The 20,782-nt window shown below is 39.0% G+C and overlaps 1 protein-coding gene across 1 annotated transcript; it reads left to right on the forward strand.

Annotated features, from left to right (window-relative positions):
- The first annotated feature begins 13,206 nt into the window (after window positions 1–13,206).
- On the forward strand, window positions 13,207–19,332 carry LOC122656338 (serine hydroxymethyltransferase 3, chloroplastic-like). The gene is made up of 12 exons (XM_043850813.1): window positions 13,207–13,224; window positions 13,331–13,556; window positions 14,722–14,917; window positions 15,014–15,188; window positions 15,299–15,416; window positions 15,517–15,629; window positions 15,754–15,876; window positions 16,670–16,774; window positions 16,887–16,973; window positions 17,078–17,185; window positions 18,844–18,916; window positions 19,024–19,332. Exons 2-12 carry the CDS (start codon window positions 13,340–13,342, stop codon window positions 19,296–19,298), a joined length of 1,590 nt encoding a protein of 529 aa, XP_043706748.1. The 5' UTR covers window positions 13,207–13,224; window positions 13,331–13,339; the 3' UTR covers window positions 19,299–19,332.
- Window positions 19,333–20,782: the final 1,450 nt, after the last annotated feature.

Below are 20,782 nucleotides of genomic sequence, written 5' to 3' on the forward strand. Positions count from 1 at the left end.
GAATCTTACAATGGAAGAGAAATTTCTTGACATGGGGAAGAGCAAGAAACACTCATAGGGACTCCCAATGAAGAATTCGGCCAAGGTGTTTGGGCTAGCTTCATTGGTGTTACTTGATGACCTGGTCCATAATGTAGTTGGTGCTTGATCATGCCTTAGTCCATGGCCAATAAAGCTTGATGGGCTTGGGCTTTGATTTGGGCTGATCTCCTTAGATGCTTGTGAATATGGGTTGGATGCACTTGGGCTGCATCGTTATGCCTAAAGGCAAGAAGAAGGCGATCAAATTGCTTTAGCTTTACTCATTTTAGTGGCATATTTATACACAGATCTTGCCTAAAAGGATTGGGTTATTTAGGTAAATACATTTAAAAAAATTGTATATTGATAAAGATAATTTATTTCAAAATCAAAAGAATGATCCAATTGCAAAGGATTTATAATTCTCTCTTGAAGTGCTCCCCTAATTACGGCTTATTTTTAAAGAAAAATTATATAAAATAAAAAGTTTGTCCGAGGAGAGAGGAGTATGTATCTAGCAATACCATTTGTGTTTATTTTCTAATTATGGAAAGATCACATATCAAAATAATAATTAGAGGGGAAGATGACAAGCCATGCTTTCAAATATGACTGATCCATGGACAGACCTTTTCTGTTTTTTTGTTTTTTTGTTTTTTTTTGGTAAACAATAGATTGACCTTTTTATACCTTTATGGTTTTATGCATCCGACAAAAATATATATAACATAAATTATAAATAAGTTAAAATCTGAGTTATCATTTTAATTTTTTTTTTTTTTAAATCTAATCCTCAATCTATTCTCACTCATATTTGAGAGAAGGCACAAAATCGTCTACAGTATTAGTATACATGCATGAAAATACACGAGATGTGTGCCAATCTATACAATAAGGTTGAATTAGACTTGAAATTTGATAAATGATTAATTCATCTCATAGTTAATAATTTCAGTATTATACGCATATAATATGGATTTCCGAACATCTCAATTTAAAAAACAAACATTTTTTAACGGATTTTTTCGTAGATACAAAAAAATCCACCGATTTTTTGGAGACTTAAATTATACGCGTTTAATACTTGGATTCCATATTATTCATTAAAAAACCTCTAATATGTGAAAGAGTGGATTTGATTCCATAGACAGAATCAATTAAGGAGGAAGGGATTTGCAGCAAAGAGAGAAAGAGACACCTTCCACCCACAAAAGTTGCAGAGATGATTTCCATCTCGTCTTTTGCAGATTTTTTTTCGGTAAATAGAGAAAAAGGTGAACCCAACGAAGGGCTTAGAGTGTTTTGGACTTTGAATAGATACCATGCCTTTGTTGTACACTCTTTATTGATGCGACTTCCAATTCATTCTGAATCGTTGGATTTTTAATAAACTTGTAGATTACAAAAATCATACTTTGTTTTTCAAAACCATTCGAGTCATGGGATTATAATAACGTTTATGTTTAATAATAGAAATAATATAATAACTAAGCAAGAATAATTTTTTTGGGTAAAAGTAAAGTTGATTAAATAATTTGGATTATTATGGAATCCTTTTCATTATGTGGTTGTATAGAACTCTTTATATGAAGTATTTCTTTACTTTCGATTTCAATCAATCATATAGAGTGGTCACATTCCATTATGTGGTTCCCTAGATTTTGTGAGTTCGAAGCCATACGTTGTATACATGACTATCATCATTAGTAAATGCACTTTCGACAACCAAAAAATAAAAAAATAAATAATCAATCCGAACAAAAAGGTCTCTTGAGTTTTTTTTTTTTTCTCCTAAAAATCTTAAATACATATGTTTTACATAGTGAATATATGTCTGTATTTCTACTTATAGAGCAATCATATGAAACACGTATCGTATCATTGCCATACGTGTTTTACTGCGTCCAATTTTTTAGATGTATTATTATCTTATCCGTTTTATTGCCATTCCCGAACTTATTAACTATGATCTAGACAATGTCTTCTTTATCCAATGATAGAATAGATATTTCATATATATGTCCCCGCGTGGCAGAACAAATGCTTTGTGACATTACCATACCCTTGGTCATAATGGACATAATATTCATTCACATGACAAAATAAAAGTTTTGTAATAAATTCTACCAAAATAAAAACATTTAAAAAATAAAAATAACAGACCTTTTGACAATAGTAATTCATCAATATTTTTCAATTAAATTAGTTCACAACAAAACAAATGAACCTGCTCGCTACATTGTGGTTTTGGGTCACTCTGTAGTGCGACATGGTGTGTAGTGCACTATCCAATGGCCAACAGTGCTTGGGCATGCAGCCCAACACACAGATAGGGTGTTGGGCTTTTATCTGTGTGTTGGGCTGCGTGCCCAAGCACTGTGAGCCATTGGATGTGCGCTACACACCATGTCGCTCTACAAAGGAGCCCAACGCCTACATTGTACTCTGGTTGGCACATAAGCTCATGGTTTAAGTGCACGGTATCGGATTGGGATTTATCACCCTGGAAACCGATACAATACCCATATGGATCGACATTGATCTACCAGATCAGATGGTTTTGTCCTTGATTTTTTTTTAAAAATTATTCTTTTAACAAATTTACACTTAGAAGAAAGATCCAGTTCTCGTACAAGAACGTATGAGAACGCCTCACAGGCATACCAATGGAATCTACTATGTGGGGCCCACCTAGGATCGATTCCATGAGACTGGATCCTGTCCTTGTACAAGTACCGTCCAATGCCCTCTACGACCACTCACATGGGATCTCCACTCCTCCTATGGGTACCATAATAGATTCCATGTGAGTGACCCTGGAGGACCTTGGACGGTACTACTCATATAAGGACAGGATCCGCTTCTGTACGTGCATGTGAGATGTTCTCGTTGGACCTTTATCCGCTCCAGTACAACAGCTGCTGCTGTACGCATTGTGCGGCACAGCAGCAGCCATGTCTGCACAGTGGGGCCCGCTGCTGCGCTGCATGATGCTTACAGCAGCGGATAAAAATTTGAGTCCGGATCAGCTACCCACATGGGCAGAAAATTTTACACCCCACCTGCCCCTCTATGTGACATCTGTTCAATGGCTAACAGAACTAAACGGAGATGAGAACCGTCTCCGTCTTTGTTAGCTCTTTTTTCAAACAAATTTTACTTTTTTAAATTTTTTCCCGCCCCTCATTTTCTTTCTCCCTCCTCCGTGTCTCCGCGAATCAAATGTCGGAGAAGATAAAAGTCGCCGCTGCAACTCCTTTATTGCTAGGCTACAACCAAACAACCCTTGTGCATTTTTAAATGCACAAAATTTGTCCATTGATATCATTCCTCAATTTCTCCCTTCCACTGCTTCTGCTTCGACCCTGCTCCACCCCAATCTTCTGCAACGCCATCTCACCCCTGTTCCGTCATAGATTATTTTTTTCCTGCTCCAACTTGAGGACTTGAAAATGGCTTCCCAAATCCCAATCCCAAGTCATTTTGCTTTAAGGCTAGACAAATTAGGAAGGAAATCAAAGGGGTTGCGACAGTGAATAGAGACCCGAGATGAGGGATTTATGGGAATGGCGTTCTGTGGTTATGGTGTTCATCTCTCTCCCTCCCTCTAATTTGTTAATTTTTTTCTCTACTATAAAATCATCCAACCTATTTGTATCCCTTATATATATATATTCAATTTTTCCACTTCCTCTGCTTCTTCCCCACCGCCCCACCAATGTCCATCTTTAAAAAGTAGTATTTTTTTTTCCTGTTCCAACTTGAGGTCTCGCAATGGCTTCCAAAATTCCAATCCCAAGTCATTCTCTTTAAGGTTGGACAAATTAGGAAAGAAACCGAAGAAGCTCGGATCATAATCTTTCGAACTCATAAACAAATTGTTAGATTTCTTCACGCTGTAATATCTCATCTTGAATAGAATCTCTCCAAATTTTTAGTTTTTTGTTCAGAAGAAAGAAAGAAAAGCTTTTCTTTTTCAGAACCCATTCTTTTCTTCTCTCTGGATGATGATTTGTTTCCAATTTTCAAATCGAGGTTTTCTGGATGATTATTTAAATCCGAAAATTTCAGAGGTGAGATACGAGATATTTCCTGTCAAATACAGCATATGCAGCAGCGACTTTATGTTCTCGAACTTTCTATTTGCAGAGGGAGAGAGAGAGAGAGAGAGAGAGAGAGAGAGAGAGAGAGAGAGAGAGAGAGAGAGAGGGAGATGGGAAGAGAGAAGGGGCAACTGCCGTACTCGGCGAGACGAGAGGTTTCCCGGCTGTGTGTTTTTGAGTGCGGAAAAGGAATCATGTTTCAAAGAGAAACGTATTGGTCACATTTGACAAATTAGTGAGAAGAAATTAGATAAGAACAAAAAGAAAATTTGAAATAAAGAACTAACAGTTCTATCTCTTAATTCTATTTTTTCTGTTTAAATATATTTGTCATTGGACAGATGTCACGTATAGAGGGCATGTGGGGTGTAAAATTTCCTGCCCATGTGGGTAGCGGATCCGAACTCTAAAAATTCGTTCTCGTCCGAGCACGGGATCCCAACTTACCCGTAGGCCATACCAAATACCGTTCCACCTATACAGGATCGGCATGTGCTGATACCCATACGAGTCACCGATTCCTCAAAGTATGCCTAAACCGCAAGCCGGACGTTCGACTTTACTTGATTTTAGCCTTTCAGGAAAGTTTAAAGGTGGGATTTGATCGGAGGTACTGGAGTATTGGGATTCTGGTAACGGGAGGCGGGAGGCGGGAGGCGGGAGCCGCACCTTTGCACAGCTGTGTAACGCAATAACGAACTTGCCATGTTCGTGTAGGGTTTTATTCAGCTCTTCGTTTCGTTTGGGCGTAGTTGGCTTGTGAGGGTTTTAGCTCTTCATTTGAGTTTTCAGGGAGAAGAAGACAAGGAAAGCGGAAAGAAGAAAAAAGGAAAACAGAACAACAATCGAAAGGTTAAAATCATGGAATTGTTTCTCTAATCTAATCTCTATACATGCATCTTTATCTTCTTTTCTGGTCTCTTCACTTACCGTTTGTTTTTTCTCCATAAGAAGCGAGGATGCATGCTTACGGTAGAACCGCTGCGACTGGTGCCGTTCACCAACTCACTTGGAGTAACGGCTCTTCATCTTCGCCCAAGGTTTCTGCTGGGCGTGGATTTCCATGCCAAGTTAGATTCAAATCCATCAGGCCTTGTAAAACTTCTTGTATTGAAGGAAGCTTGGTGACTGGGAGGCCAGCCCCTGATCCATCTGTTCATGTGCCTGATACTCGCAGTAAGCTTTCATCCTTCTCAGTTTCACATGGATGTTTACATGGTCTAATATTACTAATTTTCCTGTTGCATAGTTAACATTCTGATAAGTTCATGCTCCCTCTAGTAGTGGGTTTTTTTCTCCGGGGGGTTGGTTTTTTTTTTCTTTTAAGGGGTGGGTGGGTTTGGGTGTGTGTTATGGGTTTGGTCTGAAAGTGGTAGTGATTGAATTGTTCTTTGGTTTTGTGACTGATTATAAAACCGTGGATTTTATGTTGGAAATGTTGCTGTCAATCTGTGTACTCTTGTTACATAGACATACATAAGATGTTATGTCATGTTACCATAGACAAGTAAACAGTTACAATTTTGTCTTCCCGCAGTCCCCCTTTCACTTTGGACCATTCATGTGATAGGAACTGGCTAGGTTGTTCCTCAGTTGCAAACCCAACATAAACCTCACAAAGCTTGAGATTGGTGAAATTATTGCATCTCAGGAAACCTTCTTATAACATTAATAGGTGATAGATGAGATGATTTGTTGTTTAACATCTTTGCATAATATTGGTACCTAGGACAATGACCACCTGGGCACGGAGGTGGAGTCTTCTGACAAGGCGGGTGCGAGGACGCGGCCCGACTCGGTTTGGCTCTATGCCGGCCACCATTTTGCTGCAAGTTTCTCTCTGAGCGCACAGGAGCTGGAGGGGGCTCGGCCAGCGGCTGGCCCATTAGCCCGCCTCGGGCCATCTGGTTCATGAAGGTGCGCAGCATCTCGTTGGTGTGGAGCATCTGCAGCTGCAAATCCATGACCTGTCGATTATTTGCCGGGGCTTCGGGGTCCAAACTCTCTGGCAAGGGTGGCGGTGCTGGTAGGCCAATCCCGTCCAAGCTTAGCTCGGCCTGTACCCGGCTAGCCGTGGCCCCTGTTAGCGCACCTCCCCCATTTTCACTCTCTGGTGGGGGAATGGTGCCCGTGATGGGCCGCGCACCCCCTGCTCTAGGGGGTCTTCTGTTTATCCCCTGCCGAGAGGCTTCGGGGGGCGGTGATCTCCTCTTCTGCACAACGGGTTGCGGCTCTTCGGTGCGGGAAGTCGAGCCATGCTGCCCTGACCTCGTGTGCACCATTGTTATTGCTCTTGGAATTGGTAGAAACGACGATGCTTGCTGATGTCGTTCCCACAGACGGCGCCAAATCTGTTGCGTGTGAAAACCTCCGGTGCTTGGTTCGCCCGGGGATGAACCTGCAAAAATCAAGCAATGAGCACAAGAGGGCCGGTGTGGCTCCAGCCTAGGACTCTCCGATGCTCAAGTCAGGTCTCCAACGCAACAGCGTAACTGCGTAGTAAAAACCAAGATCCTGAATGGTGCTCCATACCTGGGTATTTATAGAGTGAGGAGGAGACGAGACGGTTGGCAGAGTCCTAGTATGATAGGAGTCCTTCTTTCGGAAGGTTCTCTCGCTTAGAGCAGAGTGGAGAGTTATTTTCGGGGTCGGGCTCTTACTAAGGTAAGAGTCCATGTAGAGTGCGATTCCGTGATGCGCGGGGATCGTGGCTCGATCCCTACCCCATGATTCTCGGGATGTGTTGACGTGGCCCGGAGATCCCCGGTGGAGTGCTATGGGAGCTTCAGTGGAGGAGGACTCGGCCTCGGAGGTCGGCAGAGGAGGTCGGCAAGGGAGGTCGGCCCGAGAGGTCAATCTCGGCCAGGAGTCTATGGTTGACCTGTATGAGCTCGGCCTCGGCCACCGGCTAGCTCGTTTGAGTCTAGTTCTGTCAGGTGACGAGGTCGGCCCGGTCTCCTGCTCGGCCCAACTCGGTTCTCGGACTGAGGTCGGGTCGGCCATGTGGCAGCCTCTGAGAGGAGGGGTGTTTTATGCCTCATCAGGTTAAAAGATAGGAAGGCTTTTGGAGATGAGTTTAAGGTGATGATAAAAAAGAAATATAGAGAAGAAAAAGTAGGGATGCAAGAAACTTCAAGAGATCTACTCTTCTAGGTGGATCTTTGAAGTGAAACCTTCGAACCTTCAAGGATGAGAGTATAAGTTCTTGAAGGCTGCACATGGAAGACCTTACTCTTCTAGGCAATGAAAACTCTTCTAGGTTTTTATAAGATGCATCTTGGCAACTTGAAATTTCATTCAAAAACAACAATGGAATGCGTTACAAGAGAGTTCAGCCAACCTTTATATAGGCTACTTAGATGATGTTAAAAGACTGAAAAACCCTCCCCCTCCCCCCCCCCCCCAAATTACCCCTCCATTGCATTGAGAGTAGTTGCTTTAATTAGCTCAAGTTGTAGTCCCCAAACAAACTTAGCAAATAACAAGGAAAATAAAAACTAATTTTAGACTTTTATTGAAGTCTCCAAAACTATGACAACTTTACATGTCTCGATGCAAGAGTTAAAGTCTCCAATGCTTTGATGCAAGATTCCATACTTTGATTCTTGTTTCAAGGTGAGTAATGACTTCCAAGGGAACTTCCTTTGAATCTTACAATGGAAGAAAAAGTAGGGATGCAAGAAACTTCAAGAGATCTACTCTTCTAGGTGGATCTTTGAAGTGAAACCTTCGACCCTTCAAGGTTGAGAGTATAAGTTCTTGAAGGCTGCACATAGAAGACCTTACTCTTCTAGGCAAGGAAGACTCTTCTAGGTTTTTATAAGATGCAACTTGGCAACTTGAAATTTCATTCAAAAACGATAATGGAGTGCCTTACAAGAGAGTTCAGCCAACCTTTATACAGGCTACTTAGATGATGTTAAAAGACTAAAAAACCCTCCCCCCACCCCAATTACATTGAGAGTAGTTGTTTTAATTAACTCAAGTTGTAGTCCCCAAACAAACTTAGCAAATAACAAGGAAAACAAAAACTAATTTTAGACTTTTATTGAAGTCTCCAAAACTAGAACAACTTTACATGTCTCGATGCAAGAGTTAAAGTCTCCAATGCTTTGATGCAAGATTCCATACTTTGATTCTTGTTTCAAGGTGAGTAATGAATTCCAAGGGAACTTCCTTTGAATCTTACAATGGAAGAGAAATTTCTTGACATGGGGAAGAGCAAGAGACACTCATAGGGACTCCCAATGGAGAATTCGGCCAAGGTGTTTGGGCTAGCTTCATTGGTGTTACTTGATGACCTGATCCATAATGTAGTTGGTGCTTGATCATGCCTTAGTCCATGGCCAATTAAGCTTGATGGGCTTGGGCTTTGATTTGGGCTGATCTCCTTAGATGCTTGTGAGTATGGGTTGGATGCACTTGGGCATCATCGTTATGCCTAAAGGCAAGAAGAAGGCGATCAAATTGCTTTAGCTTTACTCATTTTAGTTGCATATTTATACACAGATCTTGCCTAAAAGGATTGGGTTATTTAGGTAAATACATTTAAAAAAATTGTATATTGATAAAGATAATTTATTTCAAAATCAAAAGAATGATCCAATTGCAAAGGATTTATAATTCTCTCTTGAAGTGCTCCCCTAATTACGGCTTATTTTTAAAGAAAAATTATATAAAATAAATAGTTTGTCCGAGAAGAGAGGAGTATGTATCTAGCAATACCATTTGTGTTTATTTTCTAATTATGGAAAGATCACATATCAAAATAATAATTAGAGGGGAAGATGACAAGCCATGCTTTCAAATATGACTGATCCATGGACAGACCTTTTCTGTTTTTTTTGGTAAACAATAGATTGACCTTTTTATACCTTTATGGTTTTATGCATCCGACAAAAATATATATAACATAAATTATAAATAAGTTAAAATCTGAGTTATCATTTTAATTTTTTTTTTTTAAAATCTAATCCTCAATCTATTCTCACTCATATTTGAGAGAAGGCACAAAATCGTCTACAGTATTAATATACATGCATGAAAATACACGAGATGTGTGCCAATCTATACAATAAGGTTGAATTAGACTTGAAATTTGATAAATGATTAATTCATCTCATAGTTAATAATTTCAGTATTATACGCATATAATATGGATTTCCGAACATCTCAATTAAAAAAACAAACATTTTTTAACGGATTTTTTCATAGATACAAAAAAATCCACCGATTTTTTGGAGACTTAAATTATACGTGTTTAATACTTGGATTCCATATTATTCATTAAAAAACCTCTAATATGTGAAAGAGTGGATTTGATTCCATAGACAGAATCAATTAAGGAGGAAGGGATTTGCAGCAAAGAGAGAAAGAGACACCTTCCACCCACAAAAGTTGCAGAGATGATTTCCATCTCGTCTTTTGCAGATTTTTTTTCGGTAAATAGAGAAAAAGGTGAACCCAACGAAGGGCTTAGAGTGTTTTGGACTTTGAATAGATACCATGCCTTTGTTGTACACTCTTTATTGATGCGACTTCCAATTCATTCTGAATCGTTGGATTTTTAATAAACTTGTAGATTACAAAAATCATACTTTGTTTTTCAAAACCATTCGAGTCATGGGATTATAATAACGTTTATTTTTAATAATAGAAATAATATAATAACTAATCAAGAATAATTTTTTTGGGTAAAAGTAAAGTTGATTAAATAATTTGGATTATTATGGAATCCTTTTCATTATGTGGTTGTATAGAACTCTTTATATGAAGTATTTCTTTACTTTCGATTTCAATCAATCCTATAGAGTGGTCACATTCCATTCTGTGGTTCCCTAGATTTTGTGAGTTCGAAGCCATACGTTGTATACATGACTATCATCATTAGTAAATGCACTTTCGACAACCAAAAAATAAAAAAATAAATAATCAGTCCGAACAAAAAGGCCTCTTGAGTTTTTTTTTTTCTCTTAAAAATCTTAAATACATATATTTTACATAGTGAATATATGTCTGTATTTTTACTTATAGAGTAGTCATATGAAACACGTATCGTATCATTGCCATACGTGTTTTACTGCGTCCAATTTTTGAGATGTATTATTATCTTATCCGTTTTATTGCCATTCCCGAACTTATTAACTATGATCTAGACAATGTCTTCTTTATCCAATGATAGAATAGACATTTCATATATATGTCCCCGCGTGGCAGAACGAATGCTTTGTGACATTACCATACCCTTGGTCATAATGGACATAATATTCATTCACATGACAAAATAAAAGTTTTGTAATAAATTCTACCAAAAAAAAAATATTTAAAAAATAAAAATAACAGACCTTTTGACAATAGTAATTCATCATTATTTTTCAATTAAAATAGTTCACAACAAAACAAATGAACCTGCTCGCTACATTGTGGTTTTGGGTCACTCTGTAGTGCGACATGGTGTGTAGCGCACTATCCGATGGCCAACAGTGCTTGGGCACGTAGCCCAACACACAGATAGGGTGTTGGGCTGCATGCCCAAGCACTGTGAGCCGTTGGATGTGCGCTACACACCAAGTCGCACTACAAAGGAGCCCAACGCCTACATTGTACTCTGGTTGGCACATAAGCTCATGGTTTAAGTGCACGGTATTGGATTGGGATTTATCACCCTGGAAACCGATACAATACCGATATGGATCGACATTGATCTACCAGATCAGATGGTTTTGTCCTTGATTTTTTTTTTTAAAATTATTCTTTTAACAAATTTACACTTAGAAGAAAGATCCAGTTCTCGTACAAGAACGTATGAGAACGCCTCACAGGCATACCGATGGAATCTACTATGTGGGTCCCACCTAGGGTGGATTCCATGAGACTGGATCCTGTCCTTGTACAAGTACCGTCCAATGCCCTCTACGACCACTCACATGGGATCTCCACTCCTCCTATGGATACCATAATAGATTCCATGTGAGTGACCCTAGAGGACCTTGGACGGTACTACTCATATAAGGACAGGATCTGCATCTGTACGTGCATGGGAGATGTTCTCGTTGGACCTTTATCCGTTCCAGTACAGCAGCCGCTGCTGTACTCATCATGCGGCACAACAACGGCCATGTTTGCACAGTGGGGCCTGCTGCTGCGTTGCACGATGCATACAGCAGCGAATAAAAATTCGAGTTCACATCAGCTGCCCACATGGGCAGAAAATTTTACACCCCACCTGCCCCTCTATGTGACATTTGTTCAATGGCTAACAAAACTAAATGGAGATGAGAACCGTCTCCGTCTTCGTTAGCTCTTTTTTCAAACAAATTTTATTTTTTTCCTTTTTTAAATTTTTTACCGCCTCCTCATTTTCTTTCTCCCTCCTCCGTGTCTCCACGAATCAGATGTCGGAGAAGATAAAAGTTGTCGCTGCAACTTTCATACTTGACATTGGAAACCTTTCGTATCTCGCTGTCGGATTTAGTTTAAGTCGCCGCTGCAACTCCTTTATTGCTTGGCTACAACCAAACAAAAATGCACAAAATTTGTCCATTGATATCATCCCTCAATTTCTCCCTTCCATGGCTTCTGCTTCGACCCTGTTCCACCCCAATCTTCTGCAACGCCATCTCACCCCTGTTCCGTCATAGTTTATTTTTTTCTTGCTCCAACTTGAGGACCTGAAATGGCTTCCCAAATCCCAATCCCAAGTCATTTTGCTTTTAGGCTGGACAAATTAGGAAGGAAATCAAAGGGGTTGCGACAGTGAATAGAGACCCGAGATGAGGGATTTATGGGAATGGTGTTCTGCGGTTGTGGTGTTCATCTCTCTCCCTCCCTCTAATTTATTAATTTTTTTCTCCACTGTAAAATCATCCAACCGGTTTGTATCCCTTATATATATATTCAATTTTCCAACTTCCTCTGCTTCTTCACCACTGCCCCACCAATGTCCATCTTTAAAAAGTAGTATTTTTTGTTCCTGCTCCAACTTGAGGTCTCGCAATGGCTTCCAAAATTCCAATCCCAAGTCATTCTCTTTAAGGCTGGACAAATTAGGAAGAAAATCGAAGAAGCTCGGATCAAAATCTTTCGAACTCATAAACAAATTGTTAGATTTCTTCACGCTGTAATATCTCATTTTGAATAGAATCTCTCCAAATTTTTAGTTTTTTGTTCAGAAGAAAGAAAGAAAAGCTTTTCTTTTCAGAACCCATTATTTTCTTCTCTCTGGATGATGATTTGTTCCCAATTTTCAGATCGAGGTTTTTTGGATGATGATCTAAATCCGAAAATTTCAGAGGTGAGATACGAGATGTTTCCTGTCAAATACAGCATATGCAGCAACGACTTTATCTTCTTGAACTTTCTATTTGCAGAGAGAGAGAGAGAGAGAGGGAGATGGGAGGAGTGAAGGGGCAACTGCCGTACTCGGTGAGACACGAGAGGTTTCTCGACTGTGTGTTTTTGAGTGCGAAAAAGGAATCGTGTTTCAAAGAGAAAAGTATTAGCCACATTTGACAAATTAGTGAGAAGAAATTAGATAAGAACAAAAAGAAAATTTGAAATAAGGAACTACCAGTTTTATCATTTCTGTTTAATTATATCTGTCACTGGACAGATGTCACGTACAGAGGGCATGTGGGGTGTAAAATTTTCTGCCCATGTGGATAGCTGATCCGGACTCTAAAAATTGTTGCTCGTCCGAGCACGGGATCCCAACTTACCCGTAGGCCATAGCAAATACCGTTCCACCGATATAGGATCGGCATGTGCTGATACCCATACCAGTCACCGATACCTCAAAGCATGCCTAAACCGCAAGCCGGACGTTCGACTTTACTTTATTTTAGCCTTTCAGGAAAGTTTAAAGGTGGGATTTGATCGCAGGTACTGGAGTATTGGGATTCTGGTAACGGGAGGCGGGAGCCGCACCTTTGCACAGCTGTGTAACGCAATAACGAACTTGCCATGTTCGTGTAGGGTTTTATTCAGCTCTTCGTTTCGTTTGGGCGTAGTTGGCTTGTGAGGGTTTTAGCTCTTCACTTGAGTTTTCAGGGAGAAGAAGACAAGGAAAGCGGAAAGAAGAAAAAAGGAAAACAGAACAACAATCGAAAGGTTAAAATCATGGAATTGTTTCTCTAATCTAATCTCTATACATGCATCTTTATCTTCTTTTCTGGTCGCTTCACTTACCGTTTGTTTTTTCTCCATAAGAAGCGAGGATGCATGCTTACGGTAGAACCGCTGCGACTGGTGCCGTTCACCAACTCACTTGGAGTAACGGCTCTTCATCTTCGCCCAAGGTTTCTGCTGGGCGTGGATTTCCATGCCAAGTTAGATTCAAATCCATCAGGCCTTGTAAAACTTCTTGTATTGAAGGAAGCTTGGTGACTGGGAGGCCAGCCTCTGATCCATCTGTTCATGTGCCTGATACTCGCAGTAAGCTTTCATCCTTCTCAGTTTCACATGGATGTTTACATGGTCTAATATTACTAATTTTCCTGTTGCATAGTTAACATTCTCATTAGTTCATGCTCCCTCTAGTAGTGGGTTTTTTTCTCCGGGGGGTTGGTTTTTTTTTTTTTTTTTTTTTTTAAGGGGTGGGTGGGTTTGGTGTGTGTTATGGGTTTGGTCTGAAAGTGGTAGTGATTGAATTGTTCTTTGGTTTTGTGACTGATTATAAAACCGTGGATTTTATGTTGGAAATGTTGCTGTCAATCTGTGTACTCTTGTTACATAGACATACATAAGATGTTATGTCATGTTACCATAGACAAGTAAACAGTTACAGTTTTGTCTTCCCGCAGTCCCCCTTTCACTTTGGACCATTCATGTGATAGGAACTGGCTAGGTTGTTCCTCAGTTGCAAACCCAACATAAACCTCACAAAGCTTGAGATTGGTGAAATTATTGCATCTCAGGAAACCTTCTTATAACATTAATAGGTGATAGATGAGATGATTTTTTGTTTAACATCTTTGCATAATATTGGTACCTAGGACAATGACCACCTGGGTGTGAATGAGAAAATTAAAAAAGGGGGGTCAGAAAATTCCCTTTGCCCAAGCCTTAGATGGCCAATGTCTGAAAAGTAGGAACTGACCCATAATTTCTTCTCCTTATTCAACTTTTTGAAAATGTTTGTCTTCAGCCTCAGAGAAACTCTAGAAACCCCAAACTTCTACAAGGGGGGCTAAACAGAATCCCCATGGATCCCCACCTCCCAATTGATAGTATTTTAATGATATCTTGTAATCCACATCAGTATCCTGCTATCACTTCATAACAAAAAAATGCAGCATTGCCTTACCAACTGCAAGATTGTACGGTGTTGGGAGATTTGTCCCAAAGAGCATGGGCATACTGTGAACTTTATTACACTTCTGTATCTCAAACAAGGTGAAAATATGGAAATCCATGGATGCTATCTGGATGCCTTACCTGAGACTCTTCTTGCCTACCATCGTGCAGAAAATACGTCCTGTGTGTTCCAAGATAAAGCTAATGAATTGAAAGTCATGGGCTTTTGCTTAGGTAATGATTACTAGAATGACACATTTAGATATGGCTTCTCATGCAAGTAATTACATACTCTGTTACTCAGGTAGTGGGACTAGTTTTGTAGACTATGCTCTCAGTGAAGCAGATCCTGAAGTATATACAATAATTAATAAGGAAAAGCAACGGCAATTCAAAAGTTTGGAGCTCATTGCTTCAGAAAATTTCACATCCCGAGCTGTTATGGAAGCAGTAGGATCTTGCCTCACAAACAAATATTCTGAAGGACTGCCTGGTAAAAGGTATACTGTAGACAATTAAGTACTGCATATTCAATGTAGGACTTGTTGTGCCTTTTGTGTTTGCATTCAGTTAATCACTTTCTTGTATGCTTACAGGTACTATGGTGGCAATGAGTACATTGATGAGCTGGAGAGGCTCTGCCATGAAAGGGCTTTAGCAGCATTTAAATTAGATCCAAAGAGGTGGGGTGTCAATGTTCAACCTTTATCAGGCTCTCCTGCTAATTTTGAGGTTTACACTGCACTTCTTAGACCTCATGATCGAATAATGGTAGGCCTACTTCTTTCCCCCCCCCCCCCCTCTTGCTTTAAACTTTAGTTGTGGTGTTACATTTTCTTTCAGTCTTGAAGCTGTAATAACTTGTGCCTACACCTGATTAGGGCTTGGACCTACCACATGGGGGGCACTTGTCTCATGGGTTCATGACTCCTAAAAGACGGGTGTCAGGCACATCAATTTATTTTGAGTCCATGCCATACAGGCTTGACGAATCTACAGGTGCTGCTTTCCATTCTTTTGTTTGCTATAAATGTATTAGCTGTTCTGTGGAGATTGTTTGGCATAGTTGTTTTAAGTTTGTTTCTAAATCAATAAATAGGTCTGGTTGATTATGAGATGCTTGAGAAAACAGCTAATCTTTTTCGACCAAAGCTCATCATTGCTGGTGCCAGTGCATATTCTCGGGATTTTGATTATCCTCGTATGAGAAAGGTATACATCATATGTGGTTCTTAATTGCAATCCATTAGTATGTATCAATCATCAGATTTCATGGCCACGCCCCTTCTTTTACTTGTATATTTACATCTGAATGTCATTTGTTACCCTTTGAAAGATAGCGGATGCTGTTGGTGCTTTTCTCATGATGGACATGGCTCACATAAGTGGACTAGTTGCTGCTTCTGTGGTTGCTGACCCCTTCGAGTATTGTGATGTTGTAACTACGACCACACACAAGGTATGAGTTCAACCATAACACAAGGCTAGATACTCACTGAGGGACTTAAATGTTGTGTTCAGGCATTTTTTTTCTGGTTGTTGAATCTACAAAGGCATTTTTTATTAACTTCATTACTTTTTCATTGTAGTAGTTCACCGTGAATATGTGCTTTGAAAGTTCATCCTCCGTATTAGGAAATTATTATTTTCCCTCACAAAATTTGTAGGTATGCATGAAATTCCATCTGTTCTCTATTGTTCCATCATATTCTTTGGTGATCTCTGAAGATTTTATGATCCTAAGCTCTCCTTACTTTTCAGCTTTGATGATGCATTACTTAACCTTTTCATTCGCCAAATAAGCGAAGGATGAAAAACAAAAAAGAAAATAGATATTGGGGCTGCCCTAATTGGGTTCACATTGGGTATCTCAAGGGTTTGCTTTGCTTCTTGCTGCTCAATGAAATTAAGTGAAATTAAGTAGGAAGGTAACACGTTATGGTAGAAGTAGCATCTGAACCATTAATCCAACCTATTTAACGAGTGATTGATATATTTCCATCCTTTGGCCATTTTTAACATTCCATGTTAGACAAACTTGTAATTGGATCATCCTATATGTGGTGTTCAAATCACAGGCAGATACTAAGAATCCTGGCCATTTCTTTTATTGGTTTCACGGGATGCAAAGAATAGTATTTTTGTTTGTTTCCAGTTTTCTAGACAGTTTTATCTTCTCCACAGACCCCGTCTTTTTCCCCCCTTTATAACTGTGCCTATTTGGCCTGATAAATCAAGCGAATGCATTACAGTCCTTGAGAGGTCCTAGAGGTGGTATGATCTTCTTCAAGAAGGACCCTGTTCTGGGAGTTGATTTGGAATCTACCATCAACAATGCTGTTTTCCCAGGCTTACAGGTTGGTTGTGGAAGTAACTTTTCTTTAATCTCACATTTGATCTAGATCTATGTTCCATCCTATGTATTTCTGTGTTCAGCTTCTTTAATTCTGAAATATTGTGCCTTTGTAGGGAGGTCCTCATAACCATACAATTGGGGGTCTGACTGTGTGTTTGAAGCATGCTCAGTCACCAGAGTTCAAAGCTTATCAGGCTCAGGTACATCACTTTTCTTTCAATGTTCAAAAAAAAAAAAAATGAAGAATGATCCATTTTCGTTCCCTCTGTATCCAACTCAATCTATCTGCTTCTTCTTATTGCAGGTGATATCTAACTGTAAAGCTTTGGTTGGTCGATTGATTGAACATGGGTACAAACTGGTTTCTGGTGGGAGTGATAATCATCTTGTTCTGGTCGATTTGAGGCCAATGGTAGAATGCTGATTTTACTCTCTATGTTTACATTTCCTTTTTAATATTCAAATGGATCCATGGTTTCTTCTAGTTACCTAATAATAGCAGTTTCCCCCCTTTTCTTTTTCTCTTTTAAATTAATTCTGAAGGGGTGATATTCTTTTTAGTGTGTGATATGGCATTTCACTAGTAGCTATGAACAATTAATATTATTCACCTGGTGGCTGCTTAACTAAGAACCCAAAATTCGATAAAAGCAATACAAAAGTACCCTGCAAGTGCTAAATAAAACATTTGAATTTTGAAGGGTTCAGTTAAGAGAAGTGAATAGGTGTGGTAATGTGTTGGCTCTAGTAGACGGAGCAGGTACTGATTATGGGTTAGGTTTGATGCAGCTTCAGCTAGGAACAAAAGGAAGAGGTCTAGAAACTAGCATATGCTATTTTTCCTGGTTCAAAGAGTAGTTCTGTCCAAGTCATGGGATCCTTGGAAGCAAATTTTCCTATTTAAGTCATGAGTTTGTTAGTTGTAGTGTCTATGGGAATATTAGTTGTTTTTTCTTTTCAATGTATGAAGTCGATCTTACTTTCATAGAACAATTAGAAGTAGCTATTGGACAAAACATCAGGTCTGTTTTCTAATTTGCCTTGTAATTTTGGTTTTTTAAAGTTGGAATGGGATTTGAGAATGGTCAATCTTAACAGTTCATAAATATTATAGTCTACAGGCCCTCCCCGTGTTTTATGCAATAATATAGTTTGGTTTTCATCGAGTTATGGTGTTGTGGATTCACTGCTCCCTTGAGTGGACTTTCAGGGTTTCCTAGGGGGGATGGTATGATGACTCCTTGCCTCTTCTTTCTTATTCTTTTTTCTGTTTATTACTCTTATTCACTTCCATTGTCATTTGGTCGGTTTCCTTACTCTAAAGCTGTCGCACCCATGTTTTAAACTAATTTTTTGAGTTCTTAATTTGATCACATCTTTCTTATTAGTCACCATTTTGCTCTCAACTATGGTAGTTTAGTTTATGATATCTACTTTTCTTATAATCTGAATGTAGTTTCGGTTTTAATTTCCAGATTCTTTTGTTTTTACAATTTATCCATAACCATCCCATCACACCATCTAGTTTAGTATAGGCTTCTTCTGGTTTAATTTTATTTGATAGTTCTGATAGATCTGAATTTTCAACTTGAATTCTATGTTTAGTTCAGCAGACCATTATTTTTAGAGTTATTGAAATTCTCTCTCTAGATCCATATTCTATCCATATCAAGTTCTTCTAATTCTAAGTCTAGTTCACTGTTTAACAGTTTCTATTACTTCCTGTTTAATTCACCTTTCATTCCCTAACTTAATTTCAGAGGTTTTTTTTTTGGATGATTGGGAACTAAGATTTGGATTTATTCTACTTCTGTTGTTGCCTTCCACTTCTGTTCTTTTATGTCTCAGTTCCACCCTGCAGATAAAGCTGAACATTGTTTATGAAATTATTTTTGAAATCACTGGTTGAGTGGGTTTTGTGCCTCACCTTTGTTTTTTTATTTGGTTAGAACTGTTGTTCACTTCTAGAATTGTAGGAAGTTGTGATTTCTCTCTTGCAAACTATCTACTGTTTTCAAGTTTATTTACCTTGCCGTTGACATTATTCATGATTATTTTCTCCTATAACAGGACATTGATGGAGCTAGGGTTGAGAAAATCCTTGACATTGCGTCTATAACTCTCAACAAAAATTCTGTTCCTGGTAAAGTGTCCCCAATGCCCCCCTTCCCCCCAAGACATGCCTCTTTTTATATATATCTCTCTTTTTTCTTGTACTTGATAATGACTTCCTAATTTGGGATTACAAAGGTGATAAGAGTGCACAAGTCCCTGGTGGCATTCGCATTGGTACACCTGCAATGACTACCAGAGGATTTGGGGAGAAAGAATTCATAGCAACTGCAGACTTCATTCACGAGGGTATTCAGATCACTCTGGAGGCAAAACAATCTGTTGCAGGGAAAAAGCTCCAAGATTTCTTTAAGTTCATTGAATCTCCAGAGTTTCCCTTGAAGAAACGTGTCATGGATCTGCAAAGCAGAGTTGAAGCTCTGACCAGCCAATTCCCTATGCCTGGATTATAGATGGTTTTGTGGGAAGGAAATTTTCTCGTGAGCACAAATGTATACTTTTTTTGCATGAGGAAGTGATGGGACAACCATTGAAGAAATGGAATTCCCACATTACGGTTTTTTTGAGCTTAGTTTGAGTCAGAGTTCAAGCTTACTCGCCTTTGTGTGTATTGTGAAGGATAATTTGTAGTATTTAATATCAAAGTACTGTTTATCCAAACAATAAGAAGGCAATATAATCTGATATAAATTGATTTTATTCTGCTTTATTATCCTTTTATTGTAATTTTATTTATTTAATAATCTTTTTTTTAACTAAAGGTTTAACCCTATGATGTACATTTTCTAGGGCATCATGGAATGTGCTATTGGATTCAAAGTTCAATGTTCTGACCATTATTAGACCATGGAATCACTTTTGTGTGTTTATTTTTTGGGAAAACCTAAATGACTTTAGTTTCTCTTATTCTTTTTTTACTGTTTTCTTTTGCATAAAAAAAGGGAAGAGGCTGGGCACACCACTGTAGCGCCTGATGTCTCCATCTCTCGCTCTTCCCCCTTTGAAATGACCCTTTTACCCCTCATGTATAATGCCTTTTCTCATGCGGGTGGTCCAATCGTTATAGTTAAATCTGTGTTTGATATGTATTCTCAGAATAGATTATGAGGGTGGAATGCATTCTGAAGTAAGAAAATAGATTATAATCGGGTTTCAAATTGTGTTCTAGACTTGTATTCTATTCCAAGAATGGATGCCAACCACAGCTTTAGGCTGCGTTTGGTCTGCATTCTACGTTGATTTCGCATTTTTAAATGATAAAAATAGTTATTTTTATCGTTCAAGACTGCAAAATTGCCCTAGAATGCATTCTTGGAATGCATACCAACACAGCCTTAGTAATCACTCTCTTGATCACTTGTAGTTTAAACAACATGGTTGGTTAAGTGGGGGATTTTGTTCAAGTCACTTCTAAGATGTGTTTCCTTTTATGTGATACCACTAAATTTGCATAGCATTATCCCAGACCGTTTTATGTTCCACTAAGAGGGAATCAAAGAGGTGCTTTCCATTGTGGTTGAAGCACTAATTTGCACCCTAGCTATTATTACTCTCATCCATTGTATCCCAAAAAGAAAGGGATCAATAGAAAAATTAAGAAATTCTGACCACATAGATTATGTGAGGTTCATGAGCTTTGCAGCCTAATCATCTATTGTAGAAATTTTAATTTAATTTTGAAAAAAGGAACGCTGCTTGGTCACACCCCTATGCCCACATAGGGGTGGCAAAATGACCATCCCAATTCCCATCCCCATGTTAGATGTTTTAGTCCTGCATTGGTGTAGGGACCACGCTATCAAGCAACCTTTTCATCCTATGTAAGTTTTTGTGTTGGGCAGGTTAACAAAGCCTAAACAATTGGGGGGAAAAGGGTGAGGGATCGACATGTGTTGCTGGTGTGGGATGGAATCTCTTGTATCAAACCAATGAAACT

Source organism: Telopea speciosissima, chromosome 3, assembly GCF_018873765.1.
Source record: "Telopea speciosissima isolate NSW1024214 ecotype Mountain lineage chromosome 3, Tspe_v1, whole genome shotgun sequence".
NCBI classification, from domain to species: Eukaryota; Viridiplantae; Streptophyta; class Magnoliopsida; order Proteales; family Proteaceae; genus Telopea; species Telopea speciosissima.

Coding starts and splice junctions, on each gene's coding strand:
- LOC122656338 (XM_043850813.1), top strand. CDS start 13,340: ATGCATGCTTACGGTAGAACCGCTGCGACTGGTGCCGTTCACCAACTC. Junction 14,918..15,013: donor GAAGGACTGCCTGGTAAAAG/GTATACTGTAGA, acceptor GTATGCTTACAG/GTACTATGGTGGCAATGAGT. Junction 15,417..15,516: donor CAGGCTTGACGAATCTACAG/GTGCTGCTTTCC, acceptor ATCAATAAATAG/GTCTGGTTGATTATGAGATG.